We start from the raw sequence: 24,650 nt of genomic DNA on the forward strand, positions 1-24,650 counted from the left end.
GTCCCAGCGATGACCGGCAGAGATGAACAACCCAAGCCGCCAGAAGAAAGGCCGCTCCCCAAAATTTTCAACCACTTGACTGGTTTGATGGGTTGGCATTAGGCACAACACTTTGCTTTGGTAATTAGCAGCCTCTTGGATGTGGTTGGCTTGGGCAACTTGTTAAATACGCATGCACCCCTTCTTCGGCAATTAGCCCACACCTTGAATAACATGTGCCTCCAAAGACGGCTTCACAGTGATGTTACCGGCAAGTCGTTAAGGTAGAATATAAATGCGCCCTCTTGTAGGAATGCCGAATTTGACAGCATCTCAGTGTCCACGTTGACTCAGTGGAATGTCGTTTGACGTCGATACGACAATGTGGCCTCCGCTCTTTGGAGAATAGGCCAAACGTAATTGTGGTCATACAAACCTCGCTCCACATGTTTCAAAGTGCAGTTGTTTTTAACCTGCGACACTTTCTGCAGAATAACTACTTCACATATATTAACAACTTGTGGTTGTATCAAATGCAGTGAAACCTCATTACTACGAACACAACATTAACAAACTTTTCAGATATCCCTTGCTGACTGCTTATACTGTATTTTTCAGCCTATAACCTGCACCCCCAATTACAACAGCCGGAAAAGAAAAAAAAATATTGTGCGTATAACCCGCAAAATAAATGTAACGCTCAAATCTTTGTAAAAACAGTCCATTCACGAATGCACTACTCGTCCACATCGTATCTTCGGCCAGCGGCTCTGTTCCCCCCTACTTCCGCGGTGCTGATAAAGTTTGATTCACACGATGGACGTGATCGTAGCTAGCATTCACGTGACAGAGGATGACAGTGCAGCCAGAGCTGCCCTCGCATGAGCAATGGCGATTTCACCAGCGCCGCATGCACTCTTCGCTATACCAGTGGCTATACGCACCATAAAGAGGAGTAGAATGGATGGCCATGAAGGAGGGCACAAGGGAGCTTCAACACGCAGTGGTGGGCAGATGGTGAGATTTTCTAGGAGATAACGAAACCAAATGGCGGAGAACTTTGCCTCGGGGTGTGGCTACACCGCAGTGTGAGCTGCACTGCCATGAAGCTACACCTTCAAGTAAAATTTGTGTATAACCCGTTAACTTTTTCAGTTTTGTCGGGGGTTATACATGCAAAAATATGGTAGTTTCAGTGTAAAAGATATTTCAGTACTACAAACTTCAGAATACCAAACTTTTAAGAATAACCATCGTTATTAGTTTCTGTGTCACATTAGCAATGTCTCAGTACTACAAATCAATGTTTCAAAATCTGGTGTTGTTAGATTTCTGTGTATCCTTCACGGCAGCCGGAACAGTAGGCTAGCAGACGACAAGGTACAGACAGCAGACGCCGTGGCGTATGGGTTCAGAAAACCTGACATGGCACCGGAGAAGAAAAACGCGGAAGGGGACTTATTCTTTATTTATTTTTTTCTGTTGCGGAAGAGACGACACATCAAGTATTACGAGCGCACGCTCCACCCAGAAAGGTGTCACCTAGAAACGGAGACGAATCTCATCCTTCTTTACACCTTCTTTCTGCGCATATCTCTCTTTCTTTTGTACTTCCTCCTGTGGCTGTGCCAGCTACGCACGCGGAAAAATGTAACCTCCATGCTCACGGGGATGCCACGGGTCGCACTTTCCAGACGGTGTGGTTTATATGTGCTTGCGTTTGGAATAGTTAACATGTCTGCCTCGAGTGAGACAGCTGCAGTGTCGACGGCAAGAAATGGGAAAACAAACAAAGAGAAGCATTGCACTTTGGAGGCGACACGGAGCTTCCTCTTGTCAGTGGTTTCTCGGCATCAGTGTCTTTTGTGCGCCCGCCACTCTTACTATACTGTGCTTAGGTGGTGCATGGCAGCGAAATCTACAGAAAAAAGCAATAGCGCTGGCCGAGAGCCAACAGCAACATTTTTGTGAATAGCTATCCTCAGTACTACTGATCGGTTGATGGTCGGAATGGTTAATTTTGGGGCTTTCACTATGACCTTTCAGAATAACGAACAATTGCCACGGTCTCCGGAAGTTCATTATATCGAGATTTCACTGTATTGTATTATTTGAGAACCTTTGTGTTGCCATTGCACAACATAACATGTTTCAGTCATGAGCACAAGCGAAGGGCTGGGGCCGTTGGTCGTGGAAATGTGCCACTTTAATGGTGAATAAGTTGAAGATTTCATACATAAAAGTATGAGGCTTAATGTTATATTGAATTAGACAACACATACTTGCACCCCTCTTTCGTATGTGGTGCACTACTTTTTGGACACAGATTTGAGCAGTGAAAGGAGGCTCTCTAGCCTTTGTAGCGTTGCCTGCTATGTATGAAATGGTGCATAAGAGGGCCTGAGTGTAGCGCGCTCAACACGGGAGCTACACATGTGTGTGTGTTTATTCTTTCATGCTTCAAGAAATAGTTTGCTTACACGAAAAGGAGGAGTTCCAGAATGCTAGCTGTTCAGCAACAACGAGAACGCACTGCACGAACAGCTGAAGTCGTAAAAGTGGGAACAAAAAAAGACAGCTCGTTCCACAAACACACAGGTCATTTGAACAGGGGATAAGGAGAAAGATTTCACTGACCTGTGCACAAAGTACCTCCTGGCCAACACCTGCCTTTATGTGTTGGCATCTCGCAAACAGCTTCCCCAGCAGGAATACAAAATAAAGAATTCCTTTGAGGGACACATGCAGCTGTCTTGATTATAGCATGATGTACCAACAAATGCACACTAGTTAATGTTTAGTCTCCGGGGTCCCTTCACAATAGCTTAGTGGCTATGCTCTCAACTGAGAGTGGCAGTATTGAAAATAAATAAATAAAATAAATGAATGAAATAATAAATAAATAAATAATAAATAATAAATGCCATTGTGCTGCCGACCTCGAGATCACAGGTTGGATCCTCTCCGCGGCAGCCGCATTTCGATGGGCCGAAATGCAAAAATGGAAGTTACTTACATTTAGGTGTGTTAAAAAATACTAGGTGGTCAGAATTATTCTGAAGGCACTATGGGCGTCTCATAATCATTTTGTGATTTTGGCACGTCACACCCCAGAATTTAGTCAATTTAATTACTCTAATTAATTAGTCTCTGGGGCTGCATTTTGCAATGATTCCCTTACTTCTTTTGCTGTTAGCTCTTGAAACTCAACTTTCCTTGAGTTGTCGGTACAGCACATCACACCACTGAAACATGAAAGCCATCTGCATGTTTTGTTTTTGTGTAATATTTTTTTTATATAAAGGTTAGTATGTCGTTTCTTAAAAAGATAAAGGACAAAAAGCCATTTCGAGAGCATGGCTTGCTTGTGACCAAACTACTGCACAAGATGTCACAACTCTTTGATATGTTGACGTTTGCCTGTTGTAGCTGCGTACACAATTTTGATGTAATGGTTGGAAGAATTATTCAATAAATAATTGCTACAAATTCAGCCTTGGTTAGTTTGATCTTTTTGGTACAGTCATGAATTAAGAATGTTATGGAGCTTGCATCTAGTATATGCAACCCAAAGTGTGATTGCAGCCTCTGTGCTTTTGCAACAACCATTATGTCCGAATGCATTGGTTTTGTGAAAAGTGTCTGTGGGATGTTAATATACGTCTTTTTTCTTCATTTTTCCAGACAGTGACAGCATGTCAAACAAGGAAAGCAATCGGAAGTAAGAGTTTCGACAGCAGGTGTTACGGGCGGAAGTGGTTATTATTGTGCTCACGGAAAGCTACCTGGAGTCCAAGGCTTCCCAACAGCAGGTCACTTATATTTACTCCCTTGTTTCAGTTAGAATGTCCTCAGTTGCATGTGGTGCCTGCAACAGTTCCTGAGAGGGGCATGCACACAGTGTGGTGTGAATGTAGTCCACATCTCGTGCAGCCATCTGATTGGTCCGACTAATGTGTAATGATATCTGGTGGATGGGCGTGTGCCTTGCGTCCACTGTGAGGCCACTTTCCGACAGAACCAGTTGGAAACTGGTTTTGTTGATGCTGCTGGTATGACATGTTGCCGACCAATAATTCAGACACTGATAATTCAAGCAGCTTCGTGGCTCTGTCACTGGCCTGAAGACCTAATGTACTATACGGCTGAAATTTAGGACACCTTACAGCATGCTGTTCAATAATTGACATCATTTGCATGACGGCATACTAATTTGGCCACCAAATGTAGCAAGAAGAGCGATATTTGTTTTTGTAATTTCCGGCATGCTTGTTGGCCACGTCAGCGCTTTCTGCAAGACAAAACTAGCGAAGCCTAATGGATCCATTACTCACCAGTTGTGTGCAAAGCATGAGACAAGCCTAGCTGCGAAGTCCATGGTTGGTGGTTTGTAGTGCAAGTTCTGCGCTTCCAGAATTTGTTTGTTTATATTTAAGAGTAGTGACATGATATTTCCAACATTTCATTTTTTGCATTAAATGAAGGCCCGGGACCTCTTAACAAAAAAAAAAATACTGGCAAGTCTCAGGGCACCCTAAAACAATTAATTATACTAGCTTTTCTACCTTGTCCTCTCATTAGGTTAAATACGTAGTACCTTTCATTGTAACATACTTTATCCAATAGCGGCACCATCTGCTGCGACCATTTGAACTAGAGGAACTGTATTTTTTTTATCACTCTGACATTGGCCGAAGACTATGTGCATGGCTGGTTTGGTTGCGAAGGTATCCACAACTAATGATAGGCCCACAATATTACCTCTATGAGCTTTATATGATAATGCACGACCACATGTGCTCCAAAGACCCCAGAGTTTGTAAACAATTTGCTTAGTTGTTCCTAATTCTCCCTTTGTGCTTTTAATAAAGCATGCTTTATAATGTGCAGTGTAATGACAGAAACTTTCCATTGTTATGAATACCGGATTTGAAAATTCTTTGTTAGAATGCTGTACATTATTCACAAGCGTATTAGAGAAATACACTTGAGGGGGCAGCCTGGTCCTAGGAGGGCAAAAATCTCGAAAGAAAATTAAATGTTTAAAACTTACATTTACTAAATATATAACTTTTTTTGCTCTAATCTGTAATATATCTTGCTTCACGGATCACTATTTCGGTCAAGTAATGACAAAATTAACTTCATAGACCCATGTCCCGCTTATCCCAAGTTATTTTTTTTGCAATTTCTGACAAGTAATTTTTTTTTTTTTTAATCCTGCAATCTGCCAGTGTTGATATCTTGGCACCCATAGCAGACAGAACCAATTATTTTGCAGTAGAAAGCTGCATGTATAGCCACGTTTACATGAATGCGACAGTAGTGCATCATGAGTAATGCGATGCTGCGCCAGTGCTTACATGCACTGCATCACCACAGGTGCGATGGTGCCACGGCACACAGTGTTGCACATCGGAGGCAAAGCAGCGCTTCCAGGCGCTTCCAGCGTCACGCCACGCCGCAGCTTGGCGAGCGCAGCACATCCACAGCAAATTGCACTTCCCATAATTGGTAATGCAATGCGATCGCGTTTATATGCGCTGCAAAGGTCGACTTACTCGTCTCAATCCACCCTTGTCTGGCACATTAATGTGCCACGCGTTCCTTGCGCATTAGCCCCGTTTACATGGATGCAATGCGCTAGAAAGTTGATGTGCCACTGTTGCATTCATGTGAACGCGGCTTACGATAAGTCGATAATGCAAGCAGATTTTAAAGTTATAGCTTCAAAATTTTATTATTTGCTCTATTTCATGATGCATTATTTCCACATTACAAAAAGTGAACTTCAGTGTATTATACTGGCACTTATATTCGTCACTTTTTAAAAACGCTTGCACTCATCACGTTTTGGGCTATAGATCCAGGTATTAAAATTAAAATTTTATTTTCCTACTTTCTCCCAATAGAGGCCTGAAAAAATAGTATGTTATTATTTTAATTAACTTGTGCAATAATTGACCTGCACAAAAAACTTAATCATATTGGCAGGAAAAACTAATCAAGTACTATGCATAAATTCATCAAGATTGGGTGAAAAATAAGAAATTTCACTTTTAGAACCAGGCTGTCTCCTTAAACCTCGATACAATGAAGTCGGTAAAATCATCGATTTGCTTCGCTATATTGAAATCTTGTTATATTCAAATTTTGCCTTTTGTGCGAGTAAGTACTGTTGCTGATGGATCTTTCTTTACTTGCAAAGAGCTGTAAAATTTTCTTAATTATCGGGAAGCTGGAAACAGCAAACTTGTATGAGTAAAAAATTATTTAACAGCGGGGCTGTTTAAGGTCGAGGTTGATCCCTACGGAGAGATGGTGTTTGCAGTTTCGAGTGAAGTGGAGAGAGTGAAATGAGGAGGGGATGTAGGAGAGAAAGACAGAAAACGATAGAAATGAAAACAAAAAAAAAACTTTCTTCGCGGGGCGGGATTTGAACCCGGGTACCCGCGGTCCAATGGCGAGTATCATAACCACTAGGCTATACACCCAGGCTTGCAGAACATGCATTTGTGGGAACCAAATGATTTCATTGTACCGATAATTGCAACACAACTTGCTATGGGCGAGAGAAAGAGAAATGAGAGCGGGAGAGAGAGAAAGAAAGGGACAGAGAGAGAAAAAAAAAGAGAGAGGTGGGATTTTAACCCGGGTACTCACGTCCGAAAGCGAGCGTCACACCCACTGCGCTATGCACCCGCGCTTGCAGACCTCCGCTGTTTCATCAGATTTCACAAGCGTGGAAGTGAGGGAGACAACTTTAATTAATGAATATCCTGCAACTTGATGGCCTGGGTCTAGGCTGTGCCGGGGCAGCAGCGACCCTGTCTCTCGGTAGCTTCCAGGGCTTGCTGGATGGCCCAAAGTGGGTCCTGGAGATCTGAGCTGGTCAGTGCGGCATGGAACTGGCTTAAACTATTGTTGAATTTAAGAGTCTGCAACGAAAGACGCTTTCACTTCATGCCGTGTCGATGATATCTTCATATCAGTGTTGCGAAGCGAAGCCAACCATACTTTGCTGTCCACTCTGCCCTTGCGGCTGATAGTGTCGCTTGCAGTTGGACGACAGTATCATGAAGAGTGTGGGCAGCGAGGCTTCGTCTGCCTTTCGCTTCAACGGCTCTCCGGAACATGAGATTACACAACTTACCAACGCGCGGGAAGACAGCGCTGATGATATCATGCCACCTTGGCTTGCCCTGCTTTGCACATGCAACAGATCACCTCTAAAACAGGGTGCGCGGGATGCGAATACACTCAGTCACGCTGATAGCCATAGCAAAAGGAGACATGCACCGACCTGCTTTCCCCCGCTCCCCTCATGCACGCTTGATTGCATTAGCGCGCAAGCTCGCTTCGCTTTCCCCCTTTCCCATTGCTCGCGCAGGAAGATGACGCTCATCAAACCACCATCCTTCTCGGCTCACCCTTGTAAGCTTGCACTTGCACCAAAAGCATACAGCGCATGGGGCGCAATAGGATCTTATCACACTTGGATTTTATACGGAACCTGACGCTGCTCCACTTCGGCGGTCACTCTCGGTCGCACAGTGTGTGATTTGAGGGACGCGTTCACAAGCAGCCACTTGTAGTTCAATCATTCGACCATCTGCATCCGCGGAAGTTTCCTTTTATTGTTTCGGTATTCCTTTGTGGCGGCAGTGAAATTTTGTTATATACTGAAATTGTGTGTAAACACACTTTGTTATATTGAGTTTGAAATACATGGTGTTCTATGGACAAAAGGTAAAAGGTAAATCATTCGTTAAATTGAAAATTTTGTTATTTTGAAGTTCATTATATCGAGGTTTAAGTGCATTCAATACATTATATTTAATCCGAGCCACTTTTGGCACTATTCGATTTGTATTCCATTCTGTCTCGAAACTGCTAGGATTCACACAGCCCTAGTTATTACTGATGCAGAAAATTTGTGCAACACAAGAAAATGCAATGCACAGAGGTAGGGAAGACATTGTGTTGCATTTTCTTTTTGTTGTGCTAATCTTCCTTATCATCAATGCAAGACCAACTAGCTCAACAATTAATTCGTCTAATTATTAGACACACTGACCCATGTTCTGACTGATTTTCAGATTTGTACTTTTTTCTGACCAACAAACACACTGTATCTCATTCTCATTGTATTTTTGCAGGCGTGCTATTGTCTCTTACGAAAGAAAGTGGTGGTTGTGGGCTGCACCGAAAAGGAAGTGCCAGTTTCAATCCAGAAGCGCTTGCAATTTGCGACTATTGTGAACAAAGTGAGTCTGCTGATGAGATTTTTTACATTTCATCTAGCACCGAATTCTGCCTTGTTTGTGAAGCTGTTAAACTGGGAGAGCGTGCAATGCCTCATCTTCTGTCTATTGCTTTTCATTCAGCGGGAATCTGACGACTGGGAAGGCCAGTTGCTTGAGAGGATTACCAGACTCTTGAAGCAACCTGAAAAACCAGTTTTTGATGCAAGTTTGGAAGAAACGACGTATTTGGTATGCTTCCATTGTGATTGCTTCATTTCTGTAGGAAAGATGTTCCTAAATTTTGGGTTTGCCGCAGAAAGTTTCCACAGACTTATGTTTTGTTGCACAAGTGTCGTATTTACAGTCGCCGACCGTTTTATTCGGACTCGACGGGAACCGCGAAAAATCCGAATAATCGAGAGTCCGAAAAAAAGGATTCGCCAGAAAAAGTACCTTTATGGTCCCAGTGGACGGAAAAAATTGTCAATGCGCGACTGTACAGATGCACGCTTACACGCGATCAGGTCAGCCTTATTTCCGACAGTGCCTGGCTATCGCTATAGACAGAGTCTTGTAATTGCCGCGTCTTGTCGGCGCAGATGGCACGGAGCGTCGGAGCCATTTCGCACTACGCGACAACTGCGGACGACAAGCGAATCAGCCTCACCACTAAGCCATGGGTTCTCACGAGTGGGTTCCGCGAACCTACGGTTCCGCAGGCCCCTGCTCGGTGTTTGCGGTCCGAGCTGATAAATTTTCCCTGGTCCCGCCCTCGACAAGTGTCTAAAACGCCAACACAAGTGCGCTTGATCGAAGAACCTCCATTACCCATGCCTTGCAAAAAGCACATCACAGTGCGTAACAGCAACGTGCGAACTGCGCAATAAATACGCAAGCAGCTTGTAGCCCCCAACCTCTCAAACGGGCAGCGAGCGCGCCTAAGCTTTCGCACTTTGAATCTCGAGGCCGTACTTACCACCATGCGCCTTCTCCTATTTGTAGAAGGGTAGGTGCAGATAGCTGCGCACTGACCTATCGTTGGAGGGGAAAAAAAAAAAAAACCGCGGAGCATCGCAAATGCGCGCCGCAGGAGAGCAAGAACGGCGTAGCGTCTAACCGAAACGAAGCAGCGCAGTCCCGCATCGCCGTGGTCCTCAGCGCAATCGTACGCGGCACGAGACTGACAGCAACGCCGAAGCGCTTCGCCTATTGCCTTTAAAGCCTTTATTCTTGCGTTTATCTCCGCGAGTTAACACCGCTTTGGTGGCTAGCCGCGTGCCTCTGTAAGTGCGTAGTCGCTATCTCTGATCGCGTCTATAACCACGGCTAGCCGCGTGCCTCTGTAAGTGCGTAGTCGCTATCTCTGATCGCGTCGATAACCACCGCAGTTTCGTCCGCAGCGGTTGCGGCAAATAGTAGTTTCGTTTTCACTCGATGCGCGCATCGGCTGCGTGCCTTCACAACTGTGTAGTCGCCTCCCATGGCAGCGTCGATAGCGACCGCAGTTTCATCCACACTTCTTGCAGCGAAAGGTAGTTTCGTTTTGACTAGGTGCGTGCGTCAGCCGCCTGCCTTCTGAACCGCAAGGTCGCCGTCCATGATTGCGTCGATAGCAGCCGCGGTTTGTCCGCAGTGGTTGCGGCAAGCAGTACTTTCGCTTTGACTCAGTGCAAAGCTGTCGAAGATAAAAGCACCGGCTACATCGCGATGGACGGACAATTTGTTGGCCAGCAGCTGAGTGGCGAAAAAAATCGGGATGTGCGCCCGTTGTTGCAAAGCGTGCTCAGATGAAAACGCGCGCCGTGAAGGATGTCGCGAGGCCTTCGCCGCTGCTAGCGCTAATCAGTCATATTCGGTTAATTCGGGAGGGCGGGGGGGGTTCCTTGGCACTTTATGGAGCTTAGCAGGGTTCCCTGGGATGAACGTACTTGAGAACCCCTGCACTAAGCAAAAGAGCGAGACTGAAAGGTAGCTGTTAACAAGGCCTAGGTCACGTAACAACTGACAACGCAAAGGCCGAGCACACTGCTTGGCTTGGCCTGGCCTGCTGTTTGGCCACGTATACAGTCAATGGATACTGACTGGCTAAATCCGAAACACGACAACCAATAGGTGCAGCCAATAAAAGTATAGCCTTCGAGATTGGCAACTGACACTTGTAGGTGCTGCGTGGATTTAGACACCAGCAATCCAACCATAGCAAGCGCGCCCTTTCAGTGCTGGCAACCTAGCAAAATGTAAACATCGCGGCCAGCTTGTGACCGTATCGTGGCGTTCGACGTCGCATCTGACCAGGCCGCCGGAGTCCGAAAAATCGAACGGCGCGCGGTAGAGCGTCCGAACTATCGGTTGTGGTTATACATTACTTCAATGGGACGAGTGGCGGTGCCGCGAAGGTGTCCGAATAAACGGCATGTCCGAATTTTCAGCGTCCGAATAAACGGTCGGCGACTGTATGTGCATTTCGTGCCTCCCACCCGTTCAAGCTCCTTTTCATGCTCCTTTTCAGAGCATCACTCTGGCATAACATTGGATATTGGTAGTATTGCTTAGCTTGTGCAAATATTCAGTGTTTTTGATATTATCGAAAATTATGCTATTCGATATTCGCCTAGTCTCAAATTTCAGAATTCATAGTTTTCGAAGTATTTGAAACGAATTAATAAATTTTAAACGTGTAATCGACAATTTCAGTTTCGGTGATCAAGAGTCACTGCCATAACATGGCTCATACCAAGACAAGCCAAAGACAAGAATTCATTTACAGTCGTCGACTGACTGCTTAATTATTTGAATATTGGTCTGACGGCACCACCACCTTCTCTCTTAAACCAGTGTATGACGGCGACCGAAGTTCTGAACGTCTAAAGTTGACCGTCTCAATTTTGAGACATGACCTGCGGCATGATCTCAGGCCTCATTGCTAGTGAAGCTATTGGTTATGAACATATTAGTGGCAAACTTCACAGGACATCATGCTGCCACATCACTTGCTGGTGAATTTTGTGATTGCCACATTGCCTGGGCACACGGCCTGACTGGAGCTGTTTTATCAGACGTTGGCAACCAAGTTTGGTGCTGGATCAACAAAGATGCTTCGACAGTTGTCGTACGGCACTCTGAAAGCCGAGAAGTTCCTCTATAATTTAATGAGAGTACAGGTAGCTGATTGGCGACTTTGTTCATGGCCACCTTGTTTACAACATGGCACATAGGGATCATGCCTGAAACTCAAGAACATCGTAGATTGCCTGAAATTTCAGACGCCATTATCTACGTTGTTTCTATAGAGCACATAGCAGTAAAGTCAGTATTTGATAATCCAGCAGGTTAAACTATCTGACAATTGAAAAATGGCTGATGCCTGTGCAGCATTTGCATGTTGTTGGGGTCTTGTACTTCACAGCAATACCGACCGCCGCAGGTTATGGCTTAACTAGCTAAAGGGCTATGTTGGCCATCGCCTCGCGTAATCTAGCGCACCATTGCACGCCCACGCTCAGCCTGCAAAGACCACCAGGCACCGGGCACAATACACAGAGTATTGTCCTAAGTTAACTAAAACAAGTTTGCCTCTGGTGATACCAAACACTGCATAAACCGCCTGGTCCCGGGGTGGCGTCGGAAGCAAAGAGGCTCCTGCGTGCGCCAAGGGCTAAAATACAGAAAGGCACCACTAGCTTGTCACTGTGGGAGGTGGCTCTCTCTGACACGCCGCCAAAGGAAAAGTGTTCCCGTGGCTATGCTGCATACTCTCGCGATGACCAGTGGGCCTGCTTGTGAGAGCAAGGGAAATCTCCGTTGGCTTGGGCCTTCGATAAGTGTGGCTTGGTGTAGTGGGACCACGCACGAGCACTAGGCAGTGCTCTTTGGCTTAGCGTTCAGAAAAGGAGCAACACAAGGTACTTGCTTGCCGTAGGTGCAAGGCACCGCAGACGAGCTCAAGTCTGAGCAACGCCCAAACAAAGGGGGCCAGTGGACGAGAGGAAAGACTATACATACAGGTCTCTCTTGAGCCTGCTCTGCCGGTTGCACCACCGCTGCAAACCAGTCCGTGTAAAAAAATGCCACCCCTGACAACCGTTGCTTGTGGAAAGCGAGAGGCATAGAGATGACAGAATAGGCGAATGCCAGCTTAAATGCACTGAGACGCACCTTATCTCCACAATGCAGAGATGCTGTCCCAGAGAGTTCTTTGCTCTCGCTCTGCCCGCTGTGCTGGTTTCCCTGGGGCCCACTGCGAAGCGCCACTATTGGAGACGTTCTGTGTAAAAACTCACCCCCGACAAACCGTCGCAAGTGAAAACGAGGCGCAGGGATGATGGCAGAATAGGCAAATGCCCGCATGAAGGTGACGGGTTTTCTCTAAATCTCCACACTATTAATATACTGAGTGATAGATGTTTTGAGGTAGGGAAATGAAATACGAAGTATGGTTACTGTATTATTATGTCATCTATGTTGCACACAGCCAATGCACTTAGGGGCTAAAAAATGGACCTAATACGCACATTGCCTCTATACCATCAATTCATTTTAATCTATCAGCATACTTTCTTCCTACCATGGAAGAAGAAAGAAACTAGGAGGTTGTGTCCCGTGACAAAATTTGAAGCCAGAGGAAGTTCACATCCCACCACCATGTTCGACATGTGCTCCTCTGAAAAGGCAATGGGAGCGATAGCAACGTGTGTCTGCCACGTTCACATTTACAAGAAGAGGTAAATGTATATGTCACAAGAAACACCCGAAGTTGCACAAACTATCGAGAAAAATATGCACAGAGTAGTTGGCAGAGCACCCAAAGAAGCACCCACCCTATTAAAGCTTACCAGTAACCAAACATACTCTATCAATATGTTTATCAATGAATCCTCGTCTTTGCTGTGGAAGCGTGCGAGTTGCATATCACGGAATAATTTATCAAGTTTCACTCTCTGCTACGAAACCAGATGCATTTAATTTGTTGGCTTCGCCATGAGCCATCCCTCGTGGAATTCCCTCCCTGACGCATGGTCGAACAAACGCAGAGATAAATTTAGGCAACTTCTGACCTGCGTTCTGCCTAAAATGTGCTGTTCTGTAGCCATGTTCTGTCTAACGTCACGCTGATTATTTTTCTCTTTCATGCTTTAAACTACACTATTTCTTACACAATGTTTTGATTATGTGCGCCAGCAATGGTGCGTGGTAAAATTTATTTGATGTTTGTATGCTAACCACCTTCATTTGTAACCCTGTTTGTAATGATGATTCTACTCATCTTTGCGGTTCTCGTTGTCTTGGTATTCATGTGTACAACTGTCTTGCAGTGATGCCCCTTGCTCAATGCTCCTCATGGGGCCTGTAAGGTATACTGAATAAATAAATAATAAATAAATAATAAATAAATAAATAAATAAATAAATAAATAAATACTGGGCTGCGTCTGCCAAGCACAGCAGACTCGAAGGTCACGTCTTGGGTCGACTTTTGGAGCACAGGGGACGGCTTCAGAGAGAGTTGGCTTTCGAAGCTAGTTGCATGACTTCATGCTTCCTCCTGATTCCTTCATCGCTGCTGCTTACTGCGCATGAGTACTATAAGTTGGGTATCCAACCTCCTGCTGCAAAATGCTTATCCTAGAAGACAGCATATGTCACTCGAGATGCCTTAACTATGTTTGTTGTTGCAGGAAAGAAGCTACTGGCAGAGCTACCACAGTCAGACTACAGAGTCTACGTCACTGGTGGAACACATGTATCGAGCAACGTTCTGAGAGCATTCTGCTGGTTGGTTATTTGTTATATCTTCATACATAAATTGGTGTATAGTGTCTGCAATTTTCAGTCAAGTCTGCTCAAAGTGGTACTTGCCTGCAGCAGTCTTCTGCTGGTTCTTTTTCAACTTGGCATACAGAGCCTGCTGAATGCATTGTGTGAATTGTAATATCACTGTTGAATTGTGGCATGTTTAATTGTATACTTGAGAAGATTGTAAATGTTAGCTTATACTCGCCGAACCCTTCTTGGGAAAAATAATCTACATCTATGCGGTGCTTGTTGCTTTTATTAGACAGGGTTATCAAGGGCCCTGCAACACGCCAGCTAAAGCTTGTTGAGTGGCACCAATGGCATCGCCGCAATGCGGCAATTTTGTGTACTTCATAGACGGGACGTGGCAAAAGAGAGTTAAAAATGTCATGCGAGATTTACGTTTGCACGGTATTGCGAGTACTGCGAAAAAGGTACGGCATTACATTTTACAACCATTTTATGTATCTGAGAACCACACTCGAGGTGTTGCAACCATGGGAATAACACATCACATGCCAAGCGCTTTGGCGTGTCGACAGCTGTCTCGCGGAAGTTGTTGCAGCTATAAAAGGGACGCCATGGGTTCCGAAATTAGACTGCATGGCACCCAATCGCGAAGGTCATGGGAACATCATAGAACGCCATCGACAGGCTGAGCAGGTTTGGCAACCATAGCACACCGACTTCCGCTATTGCCCTGTTGCTATTGGTTAGCACCATGCGACATCGTGGGAGAGTGAAATGTGCACCTTAAAGCTGCGAACATTTGAGTGGAGGTTAGCTCTCATTTTGCTTGTAATTTGAATTATTTTCTTTGACTGATAACTTAGGAGGTGTGTGTGGGTCAAATTTCATAATTTGTTTTGCTCTGTGTTTTATAACATGCTTAGAATAGATCTAAAGCAAATATAGTGACCCGAAAACAGCTTTAAGGGCCCCTTTAAGTGCTCTGTTGCGCCAAGATGTTGCACTTTCGTGTACTTTGAACACCATCAGAGCAGTCCAAGCACAATGATGAACCTTGCTATCGCTTGTAAATGCTTTGGGCCTTCAAGCGAAACACTCAGTTTCTCTTTTTATTGTGTGCATTTGGAGCCTTTATGACAAGCAAAATAAAAAAAGAAACGTTGCCTGACAATGATTTCATCATTTGCATGTTTTATTTCACGTGCAGATGTTAGGCAAATGGGCTTAAACTTTGTGGGAAGCCAGAACATGTTATGTAGGTATCGATGAGAGTCTTCAAATCTCTTTCGTATGATTAGCATGCACATAGTTATGAGCACCAGGCCCGAAGCTGGCTAGCGGAGCATGGTGGAGATCGCTCTAACAGCCAACACTGTACTTAGTGTCTGTTTTCAAAGAGTTCTGCTAAGACTTTCTAGGAATTTTTCTTTTTTTTCCCTTTTATGAGCCTTTCACACCAACTTTGATGCTGCACACACTGTTGTCTCGCAACTCTGATTGTTTTGTACTTTTATTGTTTATGGTTCCTAAAAGCCATGTACTAGTAGTATTTTCTTTTAGGGTTAGTGAACACTTTTCACATAACTGTGGCACAAAGGTCAGTACAGCCTCTTAGGCTTTATCAATTAAAGGGTCAAGTATTACTAACAGGGGAAATTGTATTGTGTTGTAATGGTTTTTGAAATGTGCCACAAAGTACATTTGTACTTCATATAGTTTGGTCCCACACTGGGCAAGCAACTTTTTTAGGGAAAACTAGTGGAATGCAAGTGCATTTCGCCACAGGTGGATTTTTCCAGAACTTATAGAGGGACACCAAGGAGGAATAAGCTGGACTGGAAAATTACATTTCTGGTACCAGAAATGTCAGTCTCACTGTAGGCAGATTACTGGTAAGCCAGAAATGTTACAAAAAGAAAACGCAACAAAAGCCTATGCATTACATATGTGCCAGGCTCTAAATAGCTTAAGTGTACGACACAAACGCACTTTGCAGTTCAATACTGTGCTATACTCAGAGTCTGTTTTGTTGTCGTAATGAGTTAAAAGGTGTACTCCTGGTATTTTCTGTGCAGTGCCATTGGACAGGAACTTGCCTCGTTAAAGTTTGTCAGCCTCTGCACCAGTGGCTTTTTCGGTGTTGAAGAACAAGTGGCAAGGAGCTTCTGTGAAGAACGCTCCTTGACTGAAACCTTTTCATAGGGTCTTTCACATAGTGCCCGAGAAGGACAAGAAGGTGAGTGTGTGGTCCTCTTTGCAAATTTGTTTCTTGTACTGGACAAATCTGTTGCTTGCCTAACATGGTGAAATGCACCTGCGTTGCTAGCTAAGTCATGCATATTAAAATTACAAAGGCTAACATTAAAACTGTTACTATTACTTATGGGGTTTTACGTGCCAAAACCACAATCTGATTCTGAGGCACGCCGTAGTGGGGGACTCCGGAAATTTGGACCACCTGGGGTTCTTTAACGTGCACCTAAATTTAAGTACACTGGTGTTTTCGCATTTCACCCCCATCGAAATGCGGCCGCCGTGGCCGGGATTCAATCCCGCGACCTCATGCTCAGCCCAACACCGTAGCCACTGAGCAACCATGGCGGGTAAAACTGTTACTATATGTAGTGGCTAATGCAATTCCCCCAGACTCACACGGTGCATGTGTCATGTCATGACCAGCTGGCAGACTTGCTCTGTGTGCGAGTGAGAATCTGAAAGTCAGACTATCAGACCACAGGGGCGATTCAGCTTAAAAAGCTATTAAGTACTTTTTTTTTTTAAATTGTGAAATGCATTTCGAAAAGCTTTGTTCTTACGGGTAATATGCATTATATTCCGTGCAACTGCTCCAGCTTGTGACGCACAAGGGCCGGGGCAAGCGAGCGCAAGACACGCGATGAGGAGCCACAGTTCTCGGAGGCCAAGCGCGGGATCAACAGTAGTTGACGGAGTGGATTAGAGGTGGCGCGAGTGTGGGGAAGACAGCGGCGAGAGTGAGTGTGTGCGGGGGACAGAGAGGTGAATGGGGGAACGTGAGTGGTGTGGTGCGTTGGGTTGGAGTGGATAATAAAGGATAAGTTCGGGACGAACGTGTGGCGTGTCGTCGATCGTGACAAGTGGGGGCCCGTCCGGGATCGACGTGGACATGGAGGCAGTGAATGTGCCCGAAGAATTAGTACAGCATATGCTGGGACAGACGAACGGATCGGCCATGGAACGTGAGCAAGTTGCGGCAGCTGTGCGACAAAGACTCATGGCGGCCGAGGCCTTACCTCCGAGAACCGCGACCACGGCGGCGGCGGTTCAACCGGCGAGCGAATGCGTTCCGCGCTCCACGGGAGGTCAGCCTCCAAAGTATAAGGGATTCAACGACCCGCAGTCCCCCGAGGAATTTTTAGACCGGCTGGAGACCTTTTGTTTGGTCAGCGGTGTCGCCGCCGACAGAAGGCTTACCCACATTGTGCCCGCTGCGCTGGAAGGAAGCGCGAAGTTGTGGTGGCGATTCGTGAGCGCGTTTGCGTCGTGGGAGGAGTTCACTGCCGCATTTATCGCGGAGTTTTCTCCTCCATTGACGCGAAGCGCCGCTTGAAGCAAGAGCTAGAGCTGCGGACGCAACATCCGCAAGAAAATTTAAAAGAATTTATTTATACAATCGCGGCCTACTACGACCGGATTGGCGGCGAAGTTCCCGAGTCAGAAAAAGTTGACCGCGTGCTGCGGCAGATGCACCCGCAGCTCCAGGATTTGGTGGAAGGAAGGCAGTTCTCCAGTCTCGCGGAGTTGGCGAAGGCCGCTGACGGCCTCATAGAGCGTTTCTGGAGGCGCCTGCAGTACAAGCCACCACCACCACCGACTGACCAAGTCGCGAGGGACTTGGCCTTCCAGTCGACTATAAACGTAGCCGGCCTGTCGGGAACACAACCCGGAGGGTTGATCACAGCGGCTGCCGCGCCGTTCCAGTATCCGCCAGCGGCATCCCCCTGGCCGTTGCACCCCGCGGCGATACAGCCCTCCTACCACCGAGACCAATTGCGCGGGTTGGCTGCATTCACCACAAGGACGCCACATTTCTCAGCGCCGTCACAGCCGCAACGGTACCAACCGCTTGACCCCGGACGATTTACCTGCCATCGCTGTGGAGGCGTCGGCCACATAGCTCGCGAGTGCCCTACAGGTCGACGTGGCGTCCCGCCCCGCTGCTACCAATGCAACGGGATCGGGCATATCCGCTCTCAGTGTGCGGGAAACGGGAGACAGTAGGTGCTACACCGGCAAGCACCTACGAGACTGCGCTGCAAGTAGCGGCCTTGGCCGGCAACAAGGAGCCTCTCCTGGAAGTGCGGATTGGGAGGACGACGTTCCAGGCCCTACTGGACACAGGCTCGAGTGTGAGCTTGCTTGGAGCACCGGCGGCAAGGGTAGCGGTCGAGGCAGGCTCCAAACCCAAGACACAGGAACGAGCACTCCGCCTGGCAACAGGTTGGTCTCAATCAACGACTTCCCTCAAGTGCAAAATACAGTGGGCCACAAGCAGCCGCAGTCAACACTTCCTGTGTGTGCCAGACTTGTGTCGGGACATTGTGCTGGGCAGAGATTTTTTGACAGCAACAGGCATCTCTCTACATGTATCGCTGGGTGGATGGACTATTGGAACCGATCCACAGTGCATGGTGCCATTTGCTAAGCGCGAAAGGGACCCAGCAGCAGCACTGGCAATAGAAAATGCAGAGTCATACCACTTGCACAACCTCTTTGAGGAAGTGCTGGTGGTTCCGGACATAGAGAACATGCACCTGGCTACCACTAAGGAGCTACAGCCAAGCATGAGTGAAGTTCTGTATGACTTTAGCCATCTGTTTTCTACAATTCCAGGATGTACCACCCTGGCTCAGCACCGCATTGACACAAGGGATAGTGCGCCCGTGAGATGCAAGCTACGTCCCGTGAACGTGAAGAAACAAAAGATCATCGAGGGCTGTGTGGATGACCTCCTGGAACAGGGCCTTATAAGACGGAGCACCAGCCCTTGGACTAGCGCCCCAGTGCTCGTTGCAAAGAAATCTGGAGGCTACCGGCTCGCTGTAGATTACCGGCCATTAAATGCACGCACCCAAGTACCTGCCTACCCAATGCCTCGAACAGACTGGCTGCTAGCGCAATTGGGCCAAGCAATGTGGTTTTCAAGCTTTGATCTCTCTCAAGGGTTTTTCCAAATTCCTGTTTGCGAAGCTGACATAGCCAAAACGGCCTTCATTTGCCATCAAGGTACTTTTGAGTTTACAAGGATGCCCTTTGGGGTGGCAGGCGGCCCAGCAACTTTTCAAACCCTGATGGACCGGGTGCTGCAGGGAATCAATCACCACTTCGCTATGGCGTTTTTAGACGACGTTCTTGTCTACTCGGAGACACTGGAAAACCATGTTGAGCATGTAAGGGAAGTGCTGCAACGCATTGAGGCTGCTGGTCTTACAATTAATCCAGATAAAATGCAGGTCTGCTGCCAATCCCTTAAGTTTTTAGGCCACGTCATCTCCCCTGGGCAGTGCAGACCAGACGAGGAGAAGGTGCGTGCGGTGCTGGATTACCCAAGACCCAGCACAGTTAAGCAGTTGCAAGCCTTCCTGGGACTAGCCGGCTACTATAGAAGCTTCATCCCCCACTTCTCACTGACGACACATCCACTGACCAGCCTTTTGAAGAAGAACGAGCCATGGCAGTGGCAGGAGTGCCAAGAACAGGCTTTCACTGCACTCAAGCAGGCCTTAGCTCAGGATGCTGTTACAAGCCTCCCAGATCTAAATCGACCCTTTGTGGTAGAGACAGATGCAAGTGGCATTGGGATTGCAGCTGTGCTACTGCAGGCTGGCCCTGAGGGACTGCGGCCTGTATCCTTCATTAGCAGAGTCCTTACAGCAGCGGAGAGACATTATACTGTCCAGGAGTGGGAATGCCTGGCAGTAGTCTGGGCAGTGGACAACTTCAGGGCATATCTTGAATTTACAGAGTTTGAGATACACTGTGATCACTCCTCTCTGGCATGGATGTTTAATACTGACCAAGCTTCACCCAGGGTCAAGCGTTGGGTTCTTCGGCTGCAGGGCTTCAACTGCCGAATCAAGCACAGACGAGGGCTGGCAAACATACCCGCTGATGCCTTTAGTAGAGCCCCTCTCCAGTGTGAAGACAGCCCAAATGACAACCTGCATGAGACTCTGTTCCCCATTGCTGCCCCAGAACCTGAAGGCAAAATTACATTTGATGAAGTAGCTGTTGCCTCGGAGAATGACTCTTCGCTATTGAGTGACACACTACAGCTTGTACAAGAACAGGCTCGTGATGACCGCCTCTTAAAGCTCAAGGCAGTGGTCCAAGGGACTCAGCTTCCAAGCTCAGACCCTGATCATCGCCTTTTTCGCGATCTGGCAGAAACAACGGAACTGCAGCCAAACGGACTACTGGTTCAGCAAAGAGGCAACAAGAAGGTAGCGTGGCTACCTAAACACTTGCGTCAGCTGGCGTTGAAGATGGCCCATGACCATCCCACTGCGGGCCATGCTGGATTTTTCAAAACTCTGAGGCGTGTTGCAGCACGATTCGTCTGGCTGGGCATGCGGGCTGACATATCAAAGTATGTACAATGCTGTACTGTCTGTCAGCGCACAAAAGCTCGGTGCAAGAAACCAGAGGGCCTCATGAGCAGTCAGTGGGCAACATCACCCATGGAAGAACTCAGTGTCGACATTATCGGGCCCTTGCCATCTACACCTCGGGGCCACAAATACTTGCTGGTAGTTATTGATAAATTTACCAAGTTCCCAGAGCTTTTCCCTCTACGAGCAGCAACAAGTGCAAAAATACTGGAGTGCATGGTGCAAGTCTTCTGCCGCCATGGCACACCTGTGGCCATCACCAGCGACAATGGCAAGCCCTTTGTTAGCACACTATGGCGCAACCTCTTGAAACACTGGGGCATCAAAGATCGCCACACGGTGCCTTACCGGCCGGCCGGCCAAATGGTAGAGCGTCACAATGGCACAATTAAGCAATGTCTACGGGCATACTGCTCCAACCACAAAGACTGGGACCGGCATATACCTGAGATCAGCCTTGCCATGCGTACTGCCGAGAGCGTTGTCACCGGATATACTCCAGCATTGTTGTGTTACGGCCGCGAGTTGCGCACCCCATGGGAACCTGCAAGTGATAAGGAGGACACGGAGCCTCCGAAAGCAGCACACCATGCACTTGCTACAGAACTTCAGCGGTGCCTTGGAGAGGCCCTCCAATATGCTCGGACACATCAGGCAGTTGCTTGGAAGGTGTAAAAATCCTGTTACGACCGTCATCGGCAGCCAACGACCATCAAAGAAGGTGACCTTGTGCTCCTGGATTCTCACACCTTGAGTGATGCGGCCAAGGGCGTTTCGGCAAAATTGGCACCGCGGCGAAGTGGACCTTATTGTGTACTCAAACGATTAGGCGACAATGACTTTGTTTTGAGCGATCCTACTACAGGACGTTATCGGACTACTGCCCACGCGGATCAGTTGATGCTCTACCATGAGCCATTGCTTCTCCCTACCAGCACGGCTTCACAATTCGAGGGGGGGGAGAGTTGTGACGCACAAGGGCCGGGGCAAGCGAGCGCAAGACATGCGATGAGGAGCCACGGTTCTCGGAGGCCAAGCGCGGGATCAACAGTAGTTGACGGAGCGGATTAGAGGTGGCGCGAGTGTGGGGAAGACAGCGGCGAGAGTGAGTGTGTGCGGGGGACAGAGAGGTGAATGGGGGAACGTGAGTGGTGTGGTGCGTTGGGTTGGAGTGGATAATAAAGGATAAGTTCGGGACGAACGTGTGGCGTGTCGTCGATCGTGACAGGGTTATTCATTAGGTTTTGGAGAAAGGGGGCAGGGGAGGCAAACTTGAGGGTAGTATGTACTTCTGCCCCCACCCCTCAAATCCCCACAGCATCTTCTCTAGCTCATCTTTGCTCATAAGCAGCTAGCTTAAAAGCTGCCAAAGATCTCAAACAGGCTTGTTCTCAAGAACACGAGATCAAAGTATTGCAACTTGTGCTCACCATTTGGTGCCTTCACATTTGACAGCAGGCATGACACTGTTAAAAATTAATATCCCTGTGTTCTTAACAGCCAGGCACAACAAGACGATGCTACCTCACACTTAGTTGGTAGGGGGGTATTGGCCTCTTTGCCACGCTCCAATCATGCTGCCACCACCCCATGCATGCACCTTCATTTATCAATGTATCAATTTGAAAGCAAATTGCTCACAATTCCAACTAACCAGCTCAAGAAACACAGCTCAGCAAGTATATTTACTGTGTATCTGCTCACCTGGCACCGCACGATCATGTCAAAGAAGTCATCCTCAAGCACCGATCCAACAGACATGCGGTGATGGTGATGCAGGCTATTGTTGTTGTGGTTGTTGCGGCGCAGACCTGGCAGCTGTGGAAGGCTGGTGCGCTGCTCATCCATGCGGCGGCTCTGCATGCCCACTATGAGGTCAAGCAGTTCCTCCCGAACACTAGCACTGTCCTCTGGGCCTGCAACAACATATGCAATAGGCTCACTTTAAAGCAGAGCACACTGCATCGTGTCAAATCTAGTCAAACCCACTTATAACAATCCCAGATGTAATGAATTATCTGTTATAATGACCACATTTCACTGCATTTATGATTTTCTGGCCCAGCCTATTAAAACTGTGTTCAGACATAACAAACACTTTCAAAAGCGCCGTACTGTTACAACGAACACTGAAAATCCGGTCGCAGTAAAAGGAGAGCGAAAGTGAAGTATCAAAGCACGTCAAAGTTTTGAAGCACGGAAGCGCAACTGAACTAGACGCATGGCAGCACGCCTCCCCCTTCAGTCCAACTGCAATGAAGATTCGAACAAATTTTCGGGCCCCTTCGAGTTCGAATTATCGAGATTCGACTGTAGTTTTAATTGTGTTTTGATGATACGAATTTCGGCTAATACGAATATTTTTCATGGCCCCGTGAGATTCGTATCATCGAGCTTTCACTGTATACTGTATTAGCTATATGAAGTAAAGTTAGTAGTTTTGTCAGCTACATAAACTGCTCTAAACATTTGCTTCCTAACTAAATTAATAAGCATGCTGTCACGCAAACACAAACACATCTCACACGACGACCAGACACTCGCTGTCAGAATGCTGACGTGATGAATGGCAGCAGCGGCGAATTCCTCTCCGTGCTGCCTCTTGCTTCAATGCAAACTAGGCTCGCAACACAGCGCATGCGAAGCCATCATCTTGGGCCTAGGACCTAGCCTTTGAACTCACTGCAGATTACCTCCAAGATAGGGTACACGCGGCCGTGCTCTGTCACGGCAGCGAGAGTAGAAGAGGAGATGACGCGCACCCTCCAAGCCTGCCTCCTTTGTACGTGCGAGAAATTCTTGGCTCACCCTCGCAAGCTTTAGCCTAGCACCTACAGCACATGGCACACCGTCACAACGTTATTGCACTTGGACTTTATACGGAACATCATGGTGAGAGCAGAAATTCGCCTGGGGAGTCTACATAATTGCTATTTCAATAAAAGCTTATTTGGGGCAGCGATAAGCCCTTTTTGTGCTTTATCGAACATACTGCGTACAGCGATTCAAGTGCGAGCAGGGGAGCATGTGGTTTTGCACAGCTCAGCGAAATGCAGAAGGTGCAAACAGGTACAACCAGCTCTGATGTGTCACGGACACCACTTGTGGCACATCATAGTTGGTCGCGCATGTTCACGGCCTTAGCTTTTCGGCCATGGAGATGTACGATCATTCGTCTCGGACCAGGACGAATTTTCTTAAACTTTGTTACAAAGCTTTATTTCCGAGAAACCTCTATGGGTTTCCTTTGTAGCTTCACGATACTGTCAGGTGGATGGAAATTTTTCCATTTAATAAAACTTGCAACAATATCAAAACAGATGTTAGTCTCTGGACTAATTTTTAGTGTTAAGGCTTTAACATTGACAGGCTTCAATTTCACAACTGCAACATATGCACAAAAATAATTTGCGAATTTAGTTAATGACTATAGTATTGACAATTTTTGGTCAAATTTAGTGTCTGCTGCTGCTATAAATCTTGCTAGGAAGAGTTGGCATTTTGCCTCAAATCTCGTCTCAAATATACTTGAAACAACTGGTATACAAAATATGTGTTTTAGTCAATGTAGCTTACGAAGTAGAAAACAAAGAAATACACATTTGAAAAAGAAGCATGACTGAAGCATGCAAATGTGTGCGTGAATGTGCTTTCCAGGTAAATTTCATTATGCAGGAGACCTAATAAGTCACACCTGAACTTGTTGGGCTGGGATATGGAGGTGATCCATTGGGCAATACATTCTCCTTATTCTCCAGCGGTGTGATAGAACAGCGCTGATCATCCATACGCTTGCTCTGGAACTCGCTTAGCAGCTCAAAGAAGGCATCCTGATCCATGTCACTTCCTGACCGCTGCTGCTTTTGAGCGTCAGAGGGTACTTCTTGCTTTGCTGGTTTCGTATGCTGAGGATGAAAAAAAGGCACAGTTATTGCAAGAGAGCAGCTTAAAACCAAATTATTAAAGGCGAATATGGTCATTCACGTAATAGACATGAGCATGAAGTAAGTTAC

General features: G+C 46.8%; 1 protein-coding gene and 1 long non-coding RNA gene across 3 annotated transcripts in view; one reads left to right on the top strand and one right to left on the bottom strand.

Annotated features, from left to right (window-relative positions):
- LOC119436514 (G-protein-signaling modulator 2) overlaps positions 1 to 24,650 on the bottom strand; it is a 127,324-nt gene that overhangs the window by 50,340 nt on the left and 52,334 nt on the right. For both annotated transcript variants that reach the window (XM_037703379.2, XM_037703377.2), the window contains 2 exons: positions 24,332 to 24,542; positions 22,342 to 22,553 (listed from right to left, as the gene is read on the bottom strand). In XM_037703379.2, coding sequence (XP_037559307.1) covers positions 22,342 to 22,553; positions 24,332 to 24,542 — 423 coding nt within the window. The remainder of the gene's footprint in view (positions 1 to 22,341; positions 22,554 to 24,331; positions 24,543 to 24,650) is intronic.
- LOC125941296 (uncharacterized) lies at positions 3,704 to 8,580 on the top strand. The gene is made up of 3 exons (XR_007464188.1): positions 3,704 to 3,791; positions 8,139 to 8,246; positions 8,367 to 8,580. It is a non-coding gene; the product is annotated as an uncharacterized LOC125941296 (long non-coding RNA).

The sequence above is a fragment of the Dermacentor silvarum genome, chromosome 1 (assembly GCF_013339745.2).
Source record: "Dermacentor silvarum isolate Dsil-2018 chromosome 1, BIME_Dsil_1.4, whole genome shotgun sequence".
Classification (NCBI taxonomy): domain Eukaryota; kingdom Metazoa; phylum Arthropoda; class Arachnida; order Ixodida; family Ixodidae; genus Dermacentor; species Dermacentor silvarum.